The sequence below is a fragment of the Pelodiscus sinensis genome, unplaced genomic scaffold, assembly GCF_049634645.1.
Source record: "Pelodiscus sinensis isolate JC-2024 unplaced genomic scaffold, ASM4963464v1 ctg37, whole genome shotgun sequence".
Taxonomy (NCBI): Eukaryota; Metazoa; Chordata; order Testudines; family Trionychidae; genus Pelodiscus; species Pelodiscus sinensis.
Genome location: NW_027465869.1, coordinates 1,885,922 through 1,901,046, shown reverse-complemented (window position 1 = coordinate 1,901,046; position 15,125 = coordinate 1,885,922). Strand labels below are relative to the sequence as shown.

The following is a 15,125-nucleotide window of genomic DNA, read 5'->3' as shown; positions in this document are numbered from 1 at the left end:
TACCCCCTTTGCATGGCCGAAGGGACAACAGAGACTTACTGACTGAATTGCTCCTCATCCTGGAGCACTTGAGTTGGTGCATGCGTAACCGCAAATCCAGGGCACTAGATCTGTGACTACACGGCTATAAACCTGGCCAAGTGCCTCTGTCACCAGACGGTGTCTGTGGTCGGTCTTTGTGCATAACAGCGAGATCTGCAGCAGGAGCAGGCTGCGTTACCTGCACTGACCACTGATAACACCAGAGCTCCAAGAACAGAAGCACTGAGCCACGCTGCTGAGGCAACCACATCACAGCTCTTAACACTAGGAGCCCGTAAGTACTCCTGTAGACCCTGCTTTCGCTGGCATTAAGCCAAACAGCGTCCACAGAGCCCCCTGGCACTCCTGCGCCCTGCTGTGCAATGCAGAGGGAGAGATGGAGAAGAGAAAGGCCCACGTGTTCCTTTGCCCTGGCCCAGGCTAGCCTATGCCACTTCCCATGGTTCTGTGGGCCAGACTTGCAGGGCGGGGAAAAGAGATGTAGAGGTCATGGTGGGTAATCAGCAGAACAGGAGCTCCCATTGTGGCGTTGGGGCTTAAAAAGCTATTGTAATTCTGGGATGTATAAACAGGAAACGCTTGAGCAGGAGTAAAGAGGTTGTCTCGCTTCTGTGATGGATGGGAGGCCCACTGTTCTTTTCTGAACATCCCAGTATTCAGTGACTAAAGGGATAAACCTAGCTAGCTAGAAAGTGTTGGCAGGGAGCCAGGAGCACCAGTGAGAAGAAAGAGTTCAGATCTGCATTAAAAGGGAATCTGTCTGCTGTTTTTCTTTGTGAGTTTAATCCTGGAGCTGTGGAAGGGGATGAGGGGGGGGATGAATTGAACTGGGCAGGGACATCATGCCTAAAAAAAAGAATACGTGGGCCTAGAATTGGACTGGACCTTGGAAGTGTGGATCCTTGAGTAGATAGAGAATGTTTATTTAGATGCGATCAGGTTATTTTTTTGTTTTGTTGTTTGGTTAAACTCCTCTGTGCTAAATCCATATCCCCTCCTCTCCCCACTATAACTTTAAACTGAATCCCAGGGATGCAATTGTCTGTGTTTTAATCTGTTCTTTTCTCAGTTGCGCTATAACTCCTAGCAGCCAAGTCAGCTTTACAAATGAATACCTTTTTGTTTTCTTAATATAATCACCTATTTTAAGGCTATGATCTGATTTTCTATCCTGGAAAGTAATAGGAGGTCTGTGTATACCTGCCTAAGACTAAGAGGACAGCTATCAGAAATTACAGTTTGTTTTCATTTTTCTTTTTTTCTTTCCAAGTGCTAAATAAAAGGGAATAATGACATCTCTGGATCTGCTGGCAATGCTCCTCCTAATGCAACCTAATATGCCATTAGCCTTCTTGGCTACAAGGGCACACTGTTGACTCATATCCAGCTTCTCATCCACTGTAACCCCCAGGTCCTTTTCTGCAGAACTACTACTTAGCTGGTTGGTCCCAGGCCTGTAACAATGCTTGGGATTCTTCTGTCCCAAGTGCAGGACTCCGCACTTGTCCTTGTTGAACCTCATCAGATTTCTTTTGGCTCTTGTGTAAAAGAGTTTGGGGTACCCTTCTGGAATACGTTCCCAAGTGACTTCTTCCTGCGTTCAAGAAGAAAAAGTTTTTTTCCACTTGGGTGAAGGCAGCAACCCTCCTAAGCTCAGGGAATCTGTGACCTTGGGAAGTTTTGAAGCAGAAGCCCATAGAGACACGGTATTTTAAGGTCTCTTTTGGGCCCAAACCTTCTGCACTCCAAGTGCCAGAGTGGGGAACCGACTTAGCCTCTTTATTCGGCACTTGAACTTCTGCTGCTGGAGTTCTGTGCCCAGCCCTGGTGACCAGAATTCCAGATGGATGTTGATAAATTGGAGAGGGGTCATGTCAAGGCTGTTTCCCACTCTGGCACTCCAAGTGCAGAAGGTGGGGGCCCACAAGAGACTTTAAAATACCCTGCCACTGGAGGCTTGCGTTGGTGTTGCTGCCACCATCCAAATGCACAAACCCCTTTGAGAACCAGACAGGCGCATTTCAGAATTCCCTCCTGTGGGGTACCTTCCTTGTCCTTGACACTCCCTCCAGAGAGAGCTTGAAAACCTGTAATTTCTCCTAGAAGTATGGCTTGCTGTCTTAGGCACGTGCATACAGAACCTTCCGCCCTCTAGGATGCAGGAATCAGATCATGGTTTTAAAAATGTGACGTCTATTAACAAAACAAATACACTTGGTGAAACATTACTTAGAATCATAGAACCATAGAGCTGGAAGAGACCTCAGGAGTCATCAAGTCCAGCCCCTGCCCAAGGCAGGACCTATCCCAACTAAATCAACCCATCCAGGGCTTTGTCAAGCCAAGACTTAAAAACCTCTAGGGATGCAGATTCCACCACCTCCCTAGGGAACCCATCTCAGTGTTTCCCTACCCTCCTAGTGAAATAGTTTTTCCTAATATCCAACCTAGACCTTCCCCTTTGTAACTTGAGACCATTGCTCCTTGTTCTGCCATCCGTCACTACTGTGAACAGCCTCTCTCCATCCTCTTTGGAACCTCCCTTCAAGAAGTTGAAGGCTGCTCTCAAACCCCTCTCGCTCTTCTCTTCTGCAGACTAAACAAACCCAAATCCCTCAGCCTCTCCTCATAGGTCATGCGCTCCAGCCCCCTAATCATTTTGGTCACCCTCTGCTGGACTCTCTCCAATGCGTCCACATCCTTTCTATAGTGGGGGCCCCAGAACTGGACACAATACGCCAGATGTGGCCTCACCAGAGCCGAATGAAGGGGAATAATCACTTCTCTAGATCTGCTGGCAATGCTCCTCCTAATGCCCCCTAATATGCCATTAGGTTTCTTGGCTACAAGGTCACACTGTTGACTCATATCCAGCTTCTCATCCACTGTAACCCCCAGGTCCTTTTCTGCTGAACTGCTACTTAGCCAGTCGGTCCCCAGCCTGAACTATGCTCGGGATTCTTCCATCCCAAGTGCAGGACTCTGCACTTGTCCTTGTTGAACCTCATCAGATTTCTTTTGGCCCAATCCTCTAATCTGTCTAGGTCACTCTGGACCCTATCCCTGCCCTCCAGCATATCTACTGCCCTCCAGCGTATCTACTTGGTTGCTAGGTGTTACAAAGTAACTGGAAAAAGAAAGATTAAAACACAGAAAATCGCTTCCCTGGGATTCAGTTTGAAGAGTTCTAGGGTAAAGGGGGATAGTTACATGTGCTTAGCAAAAAGAAGTCCAACAAACTAAAAAAATAAAGAAAATAACCTAGTAGCGTCTGACTAAAAATTCCCTGTTCTACTCACATCTCTCTTGTTCCAAGATTTAGTCTTTCCCTAGCCAAGAAAGTCGCTGGATTCTGCTTGCCCAGGTTCCTGGCTTAATTCACATCTTCCAGGCATGATCACACAACAACAGGCACATCACTGCTTCCAATTCAAAACCCCAAATTCTGTTTCCATTTTCTTTCCTGGCCTCCTGTCAACTCGCTTCCTGCTTCTCTAGCATTCCTGGAGACTTTCTAGGACCTTTTGTCTATGGTTTCAACCTTTCCAGGCAAGACAGTTAGGGTTAAGTCCCAAGACTTTCAGGCAACCGTCTGCTTTTGACACGACCTGCCTGTTTCTCTTCAGCTAACTCTTGCTTACTTTGGTTCAGGCCTCAGGCCTTACACCAGGCCCATGCTTCAGGCCCATCCTTTCTAGTACAGGATGTAGCCTGGTAACAAAGCCCTGACTGTGGTATCAGGAAACCTGGGTTCTATTCCTGCCTCTCCCACAGGTTGGAGAGGTTATTCCCTGTCTGTAAAATAAGACTAATGATACTAACCTTCCCTTTTTAGACCTACACACAGCAACTAGGGATTTTTATTAACTACTCAAATATCGGTGAGCCTGGCTCGCTAGATGAACCATCCGGTTCCTCTTGGAATCATGTTAAATGCTTGATCCCCATGACCAAAGTCTCAGATACTGGGAGAAGTGACACGGGGGAATAAAAGCTGCTGTCTGAGGTAAACTACCTGGCAGGAATCCCCTGGAATGGGAGCCATCGCTACCAGGAGCCCAGGAATAACAAGACTCCAAAAGTCCAGCTGCCAGGCAGTTTGACCATCTCCTTCAGGCCAGTGGCCCAGAATTCCAGGACATCTTTGGGCCTGGGTTTAAAAAGAGGCAGCACCGTGTGCTCAGCCCCTTTTTATCCATCCCCTTTCCCTCCATTGGCACGCAACCCTCAAATGGCCAAAGGTTTCCCTTTCCCTCCCTCCTTGGTTAAACAAGCTGGTTAAACAGCTCGAGGTGATGGAGTGATAAGCACCCACTGACAGAGTCGCTCGGGTTGCAGGGCCAGCGTAAGTCCGCTTTTAAAACTGCCGGCCATAGCTGCAGCTACGGGAGGGGACTCTAGCAAGGGCCTGGAACAAGGAACAGGGCTCCACTCCTGCATGGGATTCGGGCTTCCCCCAGGCAGATGCTCTGTTGCTGCTTTCCTGTCTCTCCCTTCTCCAGGTGGAAGGGGACGGTTAGCCAGTGTTCCCTGCAAGCTGAGCTCTTGGGCGGCCAGCCAGGAGACATTCAAATGCTGCCCAGTTTGCTAGCCGGTAGCATGTGTTTCTAGTGGTGGTGCATGTGGTGTACTGGGTGTAGACATAGATCTTGTTGTTATAGTAACTGCGTTAGGTCACTGGGGGTCAGCCCAGCTGGTTTGGGATTTTTCTAGCTAGCTCCGTGCTATGCAATAAAATGGACACTTGCAACTACTCAAGCTCTCTGTATTTCCACTGATTTCTTCCCATGCTGTGAAACTCCACGTGACGTAACAGTGCACATCCGTGCATGCCTTGGTGCACATAACAAAATGTATTCCGCACAGGAGTGGGGGAAAAAGTAGAGGCATTATTGCTGCTAGCTCCTTACTGAAACTCAGTGAAAGGCAGGGGAAATGAGAGATCAAGATCCTGAGACTGACAGTCCCCAGGAACAACGGGGAGAGGCTAAAGTCCCAGTTCAGCCTGACTGGCAGAGCAGGGAGCCAGGAGGGAGCCAGGGTCGGCAGAGCGGGACTGAGCTAAGGAGAGAGCAGGGGCCCGCACTGAGCTGGGGAGCAGGGTTGGCCTCGGGGAGGGAGAAGGGGAGGCCGGGGTCAGGATCGGGGGCAGTGCGACTGGCCTCAGGGAGGAAGGGGGGGTCAGAGGCAGCATGACTGGCCTCGGGGAGGGAGAAGGGGGGGCCAGGGTCAGGATCTGGCCCCTCCCCCCCAGAGCTGCTTCCCATCCCCTCTTCCTTCCAGCCAGTTCCTGCCCCCCCCCCCCCAGCCAGTCCCTCTTCCTCCCTCCCCCCTGCCCAGGATCAAGTGTGTCCGTTTTTTTGGGGGAGGGTCTACCTGGCAACCCTACGAGTCAGACCCGGCGCAGGCACCAAGTGATGGGGACTGCCAGAACTTTGGGAACCTGAGTCTGCGGGGTGGGGGTTTGTGGCAGGTCAGGAGATGAAAGGGGAAGGCAATAAGGGACAGGGTGTAGGAGACAGACAAATGCCAGGGGGCCAAGTGTAGACAATGAGGAAAAGGGCAGGAGGGGAGGTGTCAGTGAGGGAGGGGACAGGATGATGCTAGGAGAGGAGAGGGGAAGGGCTTTGGGGGCTAGAGGGGAGAAGGGGAGGTGCTGGGAAAAGGCTTGAAAGAAGGAGTGGGCATGAGGAAGGCGAGGATGGAGCAAGGCACGTGTGAGAGCACAGGGACATGAGGGGAACGGGGAGAGAGGGTGGTGAGGGGGTGGGCATCAGGGAAAAAGAAGGCAAAGGGGGCAGGGGCAGTGAGCGAAGGAGGAGGCACCAAGAGGGTGCAAGGGTAAGGGAAGGTGCAGGTGCCAGAAGAGTCCGGGGGGTGAAGCAGAAGGGCAGACACCTGCAGGGGAGGGACCAGCACCAGAGGAGAGAGGCAGGACAGGTGTGTAGAGGGAGGTGTTAGAAGAGGGGATGAGGAGGGGTAGCTCACATGGTCAGAGTGGGGCTACTGGAGGAGTGGGCACGGGGGGGAGGGAAAGGCTGCTGGAGGGGGCAGGTCTGGGGAAGGCCGAGGGCAGTGAGAAGGGCAGGAGTCAGGACAGCAGAGGTGGGTGAGGGATTGGGGGGCAGCAGGCACCAGGGGAGCTGATGGAGGAAGGGAAGGAGACAGGGCAGCAGAGGGGAAAGGTAAGTGGTTCATAAGATATTTATGAATAACTTGGGTGCCACCATGGCACATCCAAACAAGCCACACTCAGTACTGGTGCACAACACAAAATGTATTGTGCTCATGGGAGGAAACTCTTAGAGGGAACACTTCCCCCAGCCTCTCCACCCCCCGAGTTAATGTCTCACACGTTGGGTTAATGCAATTGCAGGATCGTTGCACGGGGGGGTTGGTGAGGGCCAAACTAATCCCTATTGGTAAGAGGATGGTAGGAAAAGTCCTTGGGGGGGGAGGTCACATGACACCTTTTATTTCTGGTCATGTGTCCATATTGCCCTGAAAGTCTTACCTCCAGAGGCGTGGCTAATGGGGGTCAAAGAGTACATTTAAAAACATTCTTTGGGTGCACACCCTAATGAAATGTGCTGCGCATGCCAATGGGCAGAGAGCAGATCCAGTCCTGGGAGCAGGGCTGCAGCCACAGAGTTATAGATGCCGCCCAGAGAGCAGATCCGCATGCTGGGAGCAGGCCTGCAGCTGTAACCGACACACCTGATGTGGGTCACTATCCTATGGAGTGGCACTGAGACCACTTCCAGCAAGCAATTATTACAACTAACTTATAACTCAAGCTGTAGCAGCTCCTGCCCTAAGCTCCAAAAGTCCCAGGTTCTAATCCACCTGGTGGCAGTTGCACAGCCATGGAAGCAGAGGGGCCAGGGAACCCTCTGTACAGGACTTCCCCCCCCCCCACACACACCCTTGCTTCCTGGAATCAGCCACCTAGGTGAATAAAGCTGGAAACCCCCATGCCTATAGCTGTGCACCTTTGCTTTCAATAGCTACAGCCATTCTAAAGTGCCCAGATCTCACAACAGAAAGGAGACGTCCCAATGAGCTGCTAAGCTGTGCTGCCTGCCACGGACAAGTAGCTCCAAGAGGAGCAAGTGCTGTTGACTCTGGAGCCTAATGATGGTGGTGTCTTCCAGCCATTTTCAGATTAGTACAGCTGCCTCCCTGTGAACCAGGTGCCAGCTGGCCATGGGGTCCCATAGACCTGGCTTGTGCAGCCTAACCTGATAACCAAGCAGCCCATCCATTACTAGCCAGCCGATTACCTTGGGCATGGGAGACCATCGCACTCGTAATTCCTGGGGCCTTCACGCACTGACAGGGCTTGACTTGATCGGCCAGCTAGGGAGAAAGAAATAAACAGAAGGCAGAGGAGTCACCAAGAGATCAGAAGACCACCATGATGCCTTATAGGCCGTTCAGCTGTGAAGAGTCACCAAGACAGGGCAGGTGATGCTAACCTGAGTTAGTCCATTAGCTGCGGCTAGGCTGGGCCACGAGAGGAGAGACAGGCAGTAAATCTGCAGCTGTCAAACCATAAGGAGGACACGGAGGTTTCGAAACCAGCTCAGAGAACAGGGCTGGGTAAGATGCAACCTACCAAACACTGTGATCTGGCCGCTTTCTGTTTAGATCCTGCTGCCCATGCCGCCGAATTCTAAGTGGGGACTCAGGCAGCAGGATCCAATTTTAAATGATTCACGGCTCATGGTTACAGCAGGGGCAGGAGCCACGAGCCCTTTAAAAAGCTGTAGCCACGCTGGACAGCTGCCAGTAGTGGCAAAGCTGTGAGCTCTTTTCTGTGCTTTTAATTGAAAGCCTCAGCCACGGAGAACTCTGAGGGTGGGCTAGTCCACAACACCGCCCCTTCTGCGTCAGGCTCCGCCCCTTCTGTGGGTGGAGCCGGCCTATGACCCCATACCAAAATCCATTAAGTGGCCCCCTTCTGAAAATTATCGCCCAGCCCTGTCACAGAATCATAGAAAAGTCTGAGTGGAAGGGACCATGATAGGTCCAGTGTTTCGCAAACTTTTTTTATAATGTACCCCCTTTAAAAAAAAATGTGTAAGTACCCCCAGTACCTACAGTTTTCAGACACACACAATTTTTTTCTACCGTTGCAACACATTTGTTTAAACAACTGCATCGTAGCCGGGCGGGCGATGGCATTTTTGGGTGTAAAAGGTACAAAAAGAATAAAGCTCTGTCAAACTGAAAACTAAAATTCAGTTTTCTCCAAATTTCAGTTGTGTTGACGTGTCCCCCAGACATCTCTTGAGTACCTTTAAGGGGACTCGTACCACTGGTCGAGAAGCACTGATCTAGTCCACCCCTGCACCGAGACAGGACCAAGCATGTTTGTCTCACCTCTTGGCTCCTAGGACACGGCTTGAACTAACGCACTTGGAAAGACATTATCGTATATACGCCCAAAGTGCTTCGTCTCAGTGTATTACCATAAAATCTAACTGACCAAACTCTGACCTTTCATTTCCCTGTCACTTGGCCAGCCACAGCCTCACAAGCCTTCGGCATCGATCTCAAAGCCTTCGTCACGCTTTTACACACCTGTGCTGACACGCTTGTGAGCCAGGCACACTTGTGCGACACGTCCCAAAGCACTTGCTCCAGGGCATTACATCGCACTTGCCTGCCTTTGATAGACAGGGAAAGGGAGACCTGAAAGGCCTCTCCAAGGTCACCAGTGCGAGAGTGAGCGCAGAATTGAGGAGCAAGGGTCTAACACACAACTCTGTGCCTTAGTCACTAGGTGGCATTAGATTAGAACCCGGGAGTTCTTACGCCCAACCCCCTGCCCCCTCCACTAGGCCATGCTGCTGGCCTCCCGCCTCTCCCCCAGGGCTTGGAGACAGATGGGAGGCTGGAGCCAGCCTGCGCAGAAGGGGCTGTAACGCTTACAGCTCGTTCATGACACTGCCCCTGCGCAGCCCCTCTCAGATCCACACTCGGAACCCACAAGAAACACCCCAAGAGCAGAGATGAAACCGCCACTCACCTGCAGCCCAGCTTCCAGGAAGGGCAAAGCAAAAGCGGAGCTCGCGGATTCCAGCCCAGCCTGGCACCTGCTTCCTGAACTTTGGCCCCTTTCCTCCAAGATAGCAGGAGGCTGCTCTGGGCCTTTTGTGCCCACGACGGGGCAGAAAAGCAAACTCAGCTGTTGGTTCCATCTTGCGGGCAGAGCCCCGGCAGACAGTGGCAGGCGGGGGTATCGACTGACCCTCCAACCCAGGATATTCCCCCCACACCTGGATTCGCTTCCTAGTCATCCCCATCTCCCTGCACGATCCTTGTTTCTCATCCCGCCGGTCCGAGAAATTGTCAGAGCAGGTTGATCCCGACCTTGCCAAGGGCTTAGGTTACATCACAAGGCTTTGCCGCCACAGCTGGCTTGGCTTGGGTGTGCGGCAAAAGCCCCCCCCCCCCCCGCCCCCCGCCCCCCCCCCGCTGGCACAGCTATTCTGGCAAAGCCGCCAGGGCAAATGGCAACTCTGCCGAAAAGCATCTGCTGGCTTTAAGCTCCCTGCGAGCTGTTCTCATCGCTCAGCCATCACCACCACTGCCCTGCCTCTGTCCTGCTCCTCATCCCCGCCCCCACTCCTATCCCCTGCTCTCCTCCATCTCCTCCCCCTTCCCTTCTCCTGCCCCTCCCCATTTCCACCTGCCCTGCCCATCCCCGTCCTCTCCCTCCCCCCGTCTGTCCCCCTCTTATGTGAGGGCTTTGCTGGAAACGCCCCCTCCCCAAGCCAGGGAGATCTCCCCTCCGGGAACAATTCAGCCCCCCCCATCTCGCTCCCTCCACTCCACAGTATTTCCTCCATTCCCCACAGTTGAAAATTGAGCTCCCCCATCCCCTCAGGTGACAGTCGGGCTCCCCCATACGCAGCTGCCTAGGTAGGCACCTCCGCAGCCAGAGCCTGCCCCTGGCGCCCACGTCCCCTCCCCGACTGCCTGTCCCAGGCGACCACCTGAACCTGCGTCCCCCATTCCCTCAGATCACAGCTCCCTCCCTGACCCTGCACCCCCCGACACCCCTCCCCCAGGCCAGACTCCTCTCTGGCACCCGCACCCCCTCCCCCAAACCCTCTGTTCCCCCTTCACCCAGGTCACAGCTCCCTCCCTGACCCTGCACCCCCCCGACACCCCTCCCCCAGGCCAGACTCCTCTCTGGCACCCGCACCCCCTCCCCCAAACCTTCTGCTCCCCCTTCACCCAGGTCACAGCTCCCTCCCTGACCCTGCACCCCTCTAGAGCCCCTCCCCCAGGCCAGAGTCCTCTCCTGCGCCCATACCCCCTCCTGGACCCTGCACCCCTATCCACCGCCCCAGATCATACCCCCCCCCTGCACCCAGGCTCCACCCCTAAGCTCCCTTCTGCACCCAACCGCCCCGTCCCAGACCCCAAACCCCTCGGTAGAAATGTGGCCCTTGATCAGTTGCCAAAATGGCCCCCCCATTACAAATTATTGACCAAGCCTGATCCAAATGTTTTTTGAAACATTGTTTAATGAGAATGTAAATACAATTCAATACAATTGGGAGGGTTGGGGGGAGGGGGACGCAGCTGCTGGCTCCTCAGCTCTTGCTGCTCTCACTGGGTGTCTTCCTGCTGCAAGGGAAGCAGAATCCGTCACATTCATCCCTGGGGACTCAGGGGAACTGGCCCCCCAGCATTTCCACCCTCCTCCCCCCTGCTCTCTGGTCACCCCCCGTCAGGCCCGCAGGGTGAGCTCCTGACCCCCCCCCCCAGAGCTCCTGACACCTCGGCCCCCTCCCGCCTCCTAGGACAGTTTCTGTGTTCAGAGCCTCCCCCACCCCCAGGGACGCTCGCAGGGGCAGGAGGGATTCTGCCAGCAGGGACGTGGGGTGGGGGCAGCCTGAGGAAAGGGGCGGGGGACTCCCTGAGGGGATGGGAAGGAGACCCTGGCCCTGCCCCACTCTCCTGATCTGCTCCGGCTGCTCACCATGTATTCCAGGAGCTGATGGGCCTGCCCATGCAGGGCGTGGGCCAGGACCAGCCCGGCCTGGCTGGGGCGCCGCAGGGGGGAGCGGGCAGCGAGCAGAGCCTTGTCCAAAAAGCAGTTCTCCTGCTCTGCTGTGAAGAGCTGCCCAAAGACCTGGAATCAAGAGCACAGGAGGTTTCAGCTGACGGCCCAGAGCCCGGCCCCAACTCCTGGGGCTAAAACAGCTTCCTCCTCCCCCAAACTCCCTTCCAGACCCTGCACCCAGACGCTCTCCTCACCCGGCACCCCAACCCCTGCCCCAGGTCACACCTTCCTCCTGCCCCCAAGACCCTCCTACCCCCACGAGGGCCCCAGCCAGCCCCACCCCCGAGCCCTGCCCTGCCCTGGCAGCGCGTCCTTACCTCTCCCACCCTCACGCTGTTGCTGTGAGCCAGGACCCATCTTTCTTTGTAGTAGTGTCTGCACCACAGGTCCTCTGCCTGGTGGATGTTGAGGCCTGCAAGAGACACAACAGGGTCATTCTGCTGGCAGGTCTGAGCCCTTCCCCTCCCACGGGTCCCTGCAGGCATCCCTGGGCAAATGGAGGGGCACAGGGGGCAGAAGGGGAACACAGAGGGACGCATCCCCCCTTGGGCCAGTCTGGGGGAAAAGGGCTGGGTCCCCTCCCCCCGCCGCCGGCACCCTCAGGGTGTCCCTGGGGCCCAGGTCCCGGCTGGGTTCCTTACCCCTGTGGTGCAGGAGGAGTTGATACAGGCTGTGCACCCCCTCCCGGGCCAGCCGGCTGACGTCTTCGGATGGGTCCGAAATAAAAAGGCCCAGCTGGGCCACGTGGTGACCCATCCTCGGCCAGTCGGCGGAGTTCTGAGGGGAGAGAAGAGGGGTGGTCCCTGAGCATCCTGGGGCTGCACGTCCCATGCAAACGGCCGCCGAGGCGGGTCTGAGCTCGGGGGACGGACAGAGACACCTCCCGGGGCGGGGCGGGGCCGGCCTTGCGAGGAGACAACCCTGAGCAATGGCCCCGACTGAAGGGTCACTCCGGGGGTGGAACAAGGGGATCCACTGACGGCCACTCCCCAGTCCCCAGGCCCAGTCCCTCAAGAGCCCCCCTGAAGGGCCCAGGGTCGCCCCTCCCCGGGGAAAGGAGAACGCGGCCCATTCCCGGCCCATTCCCGGCCCATTCCCAGCCCTGCCTCTGCCTCCCGGGGACGCTCCCAGCCCCGCGCCCTGCAGCCCCAGACCCCCCGGCTCCGAGGTCACTTACGTCAAACCCCGGGAGGGTGGTGGCGACTCCCAGCAGGGCCGTGGTGCTGCCAAGGGCCCTGGCTCGCTCCTGGGGCAGGCGGGACTCCAGCCACGGGCTCAGGTGCTGGGGGGGAAAGAGGCAGGTCAGGACCCGTAGGGAGGTGCCGGTTCTGGGCAGAGCCTGGGGCTCCTCTCGGACTGTGCCCCCCCCCCCAGCCACTGACACTGCTCCTCTCTCGGCCCCCCCCCGAGGAAGCAGGGACAATGGCCCCGTCCCCCCCACGGGGCTCACCTCCATTATGAGCTGCAGCCGGGCGGTGTCTGGGGACTCGGCGAGGAGGCTCGCCAGTAGGGCCTGGAGGTCGTAGGGAAGGGCCCGGATGAACTGCTGCAAGACAAGGGGGAGCCCTGGGTCAGAGGGGGGTTGGGGAATCCAGGCCACCCGCTGGCTCCGGGGTGCAGCCTAGAGCAGGGTCTGAGCCGCCTCGCAGAGCAGGGAGGAGCCCAGGCTGGGCATGGAAGGGACGGGCCCCCCGGGAGAGCAACGGGAACCCTGGAGGGAAGGATCCAAACCTGCAGCTTCTTCCCTCCCTCTGCCCCCCCCCCCTCCTCTCTGGAGCTCCAGCCCAGCCCGGGAGCAGGGCCCGGAGGGACGTACCTGCGTGTGGATGGGCTCCTGCTGCCAGTCCCCAGACACAGTCTGTCCCACGGCCGCCGTCAGCAGGGGGCTCAGGAGCTGGGCCCGCAGGGGAGGCTGCAAGGTGCTGGCAGGAGAGAGGGGCAGAGACTGTTAATTCAGCAGCAGGAGACAGAGACTTTCCCACTCCCTGGCCAGGGGATCTGCTCTGGGGGGAGTCGGCGGGGGGGGGGGGGGGTCGGTACCTGAGGCTGCAGGCGGCGTTGAGGCAGTCGGCCAAGACCAGCGGGGGGGGGGCGAGTCCTCCATGATCTCCTGGGAGACCCAAGGAGACAAAGGGGCGTGTGAGGCTGGGCCCCCAAGAGACGCTCACGCGGCCAGCGCCCCCACCCAGCAGGATCCAACCCCACTGCCTCCCGCTGCCCTGTAGCCCCCCTGCCCGACACAGGGCCCCTCCCAGCACCCCCCTCCCAAACCAGGACCAGCTCAATCCTTGTCCCCAGGCCGTCTCCTGCCCCTCACTGCCCTGGTGACCAGCCTCTGAACCTCCTCATCCCTGCTCCCCAGGCGCATCCCCAGCAGCCCGCTCGGCTCCCTTCCAGCCCCCCATGGCCCGGGGAGACCCCTCCCTGTCCCGAATCCCCCTTCCTGTCCGGCACCCCACACCTGCCCCATTTCTGTGTCCCTCCCTCCTCCAGCATCCCCACCCACCCCTCCCCATGTCCACCTCCAGTCCTCCTGGCTCCACCCATCCCGTTTCCAGCACCCCCACCCGCCGCCATGGCCCAGGCAGACCCCTGTCCACCCCACGTATCCCCTTCCCTTTTCCCGGCTGCCGTGACTCGCTTACAACGATCCTGGCCATCATGGTGTCCTTGCAGCAGCGCGGCGCCAGGGTGTCCTCGCCCCTTTGGAGGGCGGCGAGGCAGGCGAGGAGGATGGCCAAGAGGAACCGCTGCAGGGCGGCTGGGCTCTGCACCCCAGAGAGAGTCTGTGAGCCTGGGGCCTGCCTGCCCCCCACGGACAGCTGCAGGGCTCAGGTCTCCCAGGAGTGGAGGTGGGAGCTGCTGGTTGTCCAAGCACCCACACTCCCCCCCCAACTGCTGCCTCAGGCTTGTGGGGGCCCAGCTGGTGCATGACAAGAGCCCCCAGCTTGGGGGGGCCAGGCCATGCAGGAGAAGGGGCCCCAGGGGGATCCCCAGGGACAAGCCCCTCCCGGAGGGGGGGGGGACGTGCTGGGAAGGGGCCGGACAATCTCGGGTCCCCCCCGTGTGGAGAAGGTTCCTACCGTGTCCCGGGTGTGGAGCTGCTCTTCGATGTCGTAGATGGCCCCTTCCTCCACCCGGGAGTCCACCCGCTCCTGGCAGAGCTCCGCCGAGGCGCAGGGGGGCTCTGTGCGGGAGGGAAGGGACCAGGGTGACTCCAGCGGCCAGCAGGGGTCACGCGCCCCCATGTCAGGGACCCAGGGCAGGTTGGGCCCCACACGCCCCTCGCAGGGACCCATCCCCCTGCCACCCTCACGTCTGCCAACGCCCTCAGCAGAGCCCGCACCAGGAACAAGAGAGCCAAGCAGCCCCCCCCCCATCCATTGCCCTGGCTGCGGGGCAGACACAGGGGCTGCCCCCCCGGGTACTGGGTGAGCCCCTGGGCCCAGCGTGTTCACGGCCCCTCACCTGGGTCTGAGCGGCTGCAGGAGGTGGCCCGGCTGCAGCTGGAGGCCCAGGCGCTGCTGCTGACGGACCTGGACCCACAGCTGCAGGGGCTGGTGCGGGGAGCGACGGGCTGGGGGCTCCCGGAGACTGGCAGGTCCCCGGGGGCCGGGCAGGGCGATGCCCCCTGGTGGTAATGGGGGCTGGGCTCCCGGGGCAGGTGTTTCTCTCCACAGAGGAGGCCCCGGAGCCACCCTACCCGGCTCCCCCGCTGGGCTGGGTCCCGCCTGCCCAGCCGCCTCTGGAGCCAGGTCCGGGGGGGCCTGGCCGGTGGGCGAGTCGCCCCGAGCTGGTGGGATCCAGCTTCCCCGCCCACGGGGACGGAGAAGCTGCTCCCCACCGGCCCTGGGGCCATCTTCAGGGCTTTCTTGAACCACAGCCGAAAACGTTTGGCCATGCTGCAAATGAGGGGAGCAAAGGGGAGCTTGGGGCGCAGCCTGCAGAGCGAAATCCAGGGGTTCCAGCTCCCCAGAGCGACTGCCCCCAGCCCCCAAAT

At 57.8% G+C, this 15,125-nt stretch overlaps 1 protein-coding gene across 1 annotated transcript; it reads right to left on the bottom strand.

Moving 5' to 3' along the window:
• Nucleotides 1-10,579: 10,579 nt before the first annotated feature.
• Nucleotides 10,580-14,833, bottom strand: LOC142824075 (maestro heat-like repeat family member 5). Its single transcript, XM_075915825.1, has 11 exons — nt 14,594-14,833; nt 14,209-14,312; nt 13,771-13,893; nt 13,166-13,235; nt 12,942-13,047; nt 12,576-12,671; nt 12,303-12,407; nt 11,767-11,902; nt 11,443-11,537; nt 11,042-11,194; nt 10,580-10,686 (listed from the first exon to the last, which is right to left on the bottom strand). The coding sequence occupies exons 6-11, from the start codon at nt 12,579-12,581 to the stop codon at nt 10,669-10,671; spliced, it is 513 nt and encodes a 170-aa protein (XP_075771940.1). The 5' UTR covers nt 12,582-12,671; nt 12,942-13,047; nt 13,166-13,235; nt 13,771-13,893; nt 14,209-14,312; nt 14,594-14,833; the 3' UTR covers nt 10,580-10,668.
• Between the last annotated feature and the right edge of the window lie 292 nt (nt 14,834-15,125).

Bases quoted from the DNA above. Each gene is read 5' to 3' on its own strand.
- LOC142824075 (XM_075915825.1), bottom strand. The intron at 11,903-12,302 runs GTAAGTGACCTC...CTCTCCCCTCAG, and splicing joins CCACCCTCCCGGGGTTTGAC to AACTCCGCCGACTGGCCGAG. The intron at 11,195-11,442 runs GTAAGGACGCGC...TCTTGATTCCAG, and splicing joins ACAGCGTGAGGGTGGGAGAG to GTCTTTGGGCAGCTCTTCAC.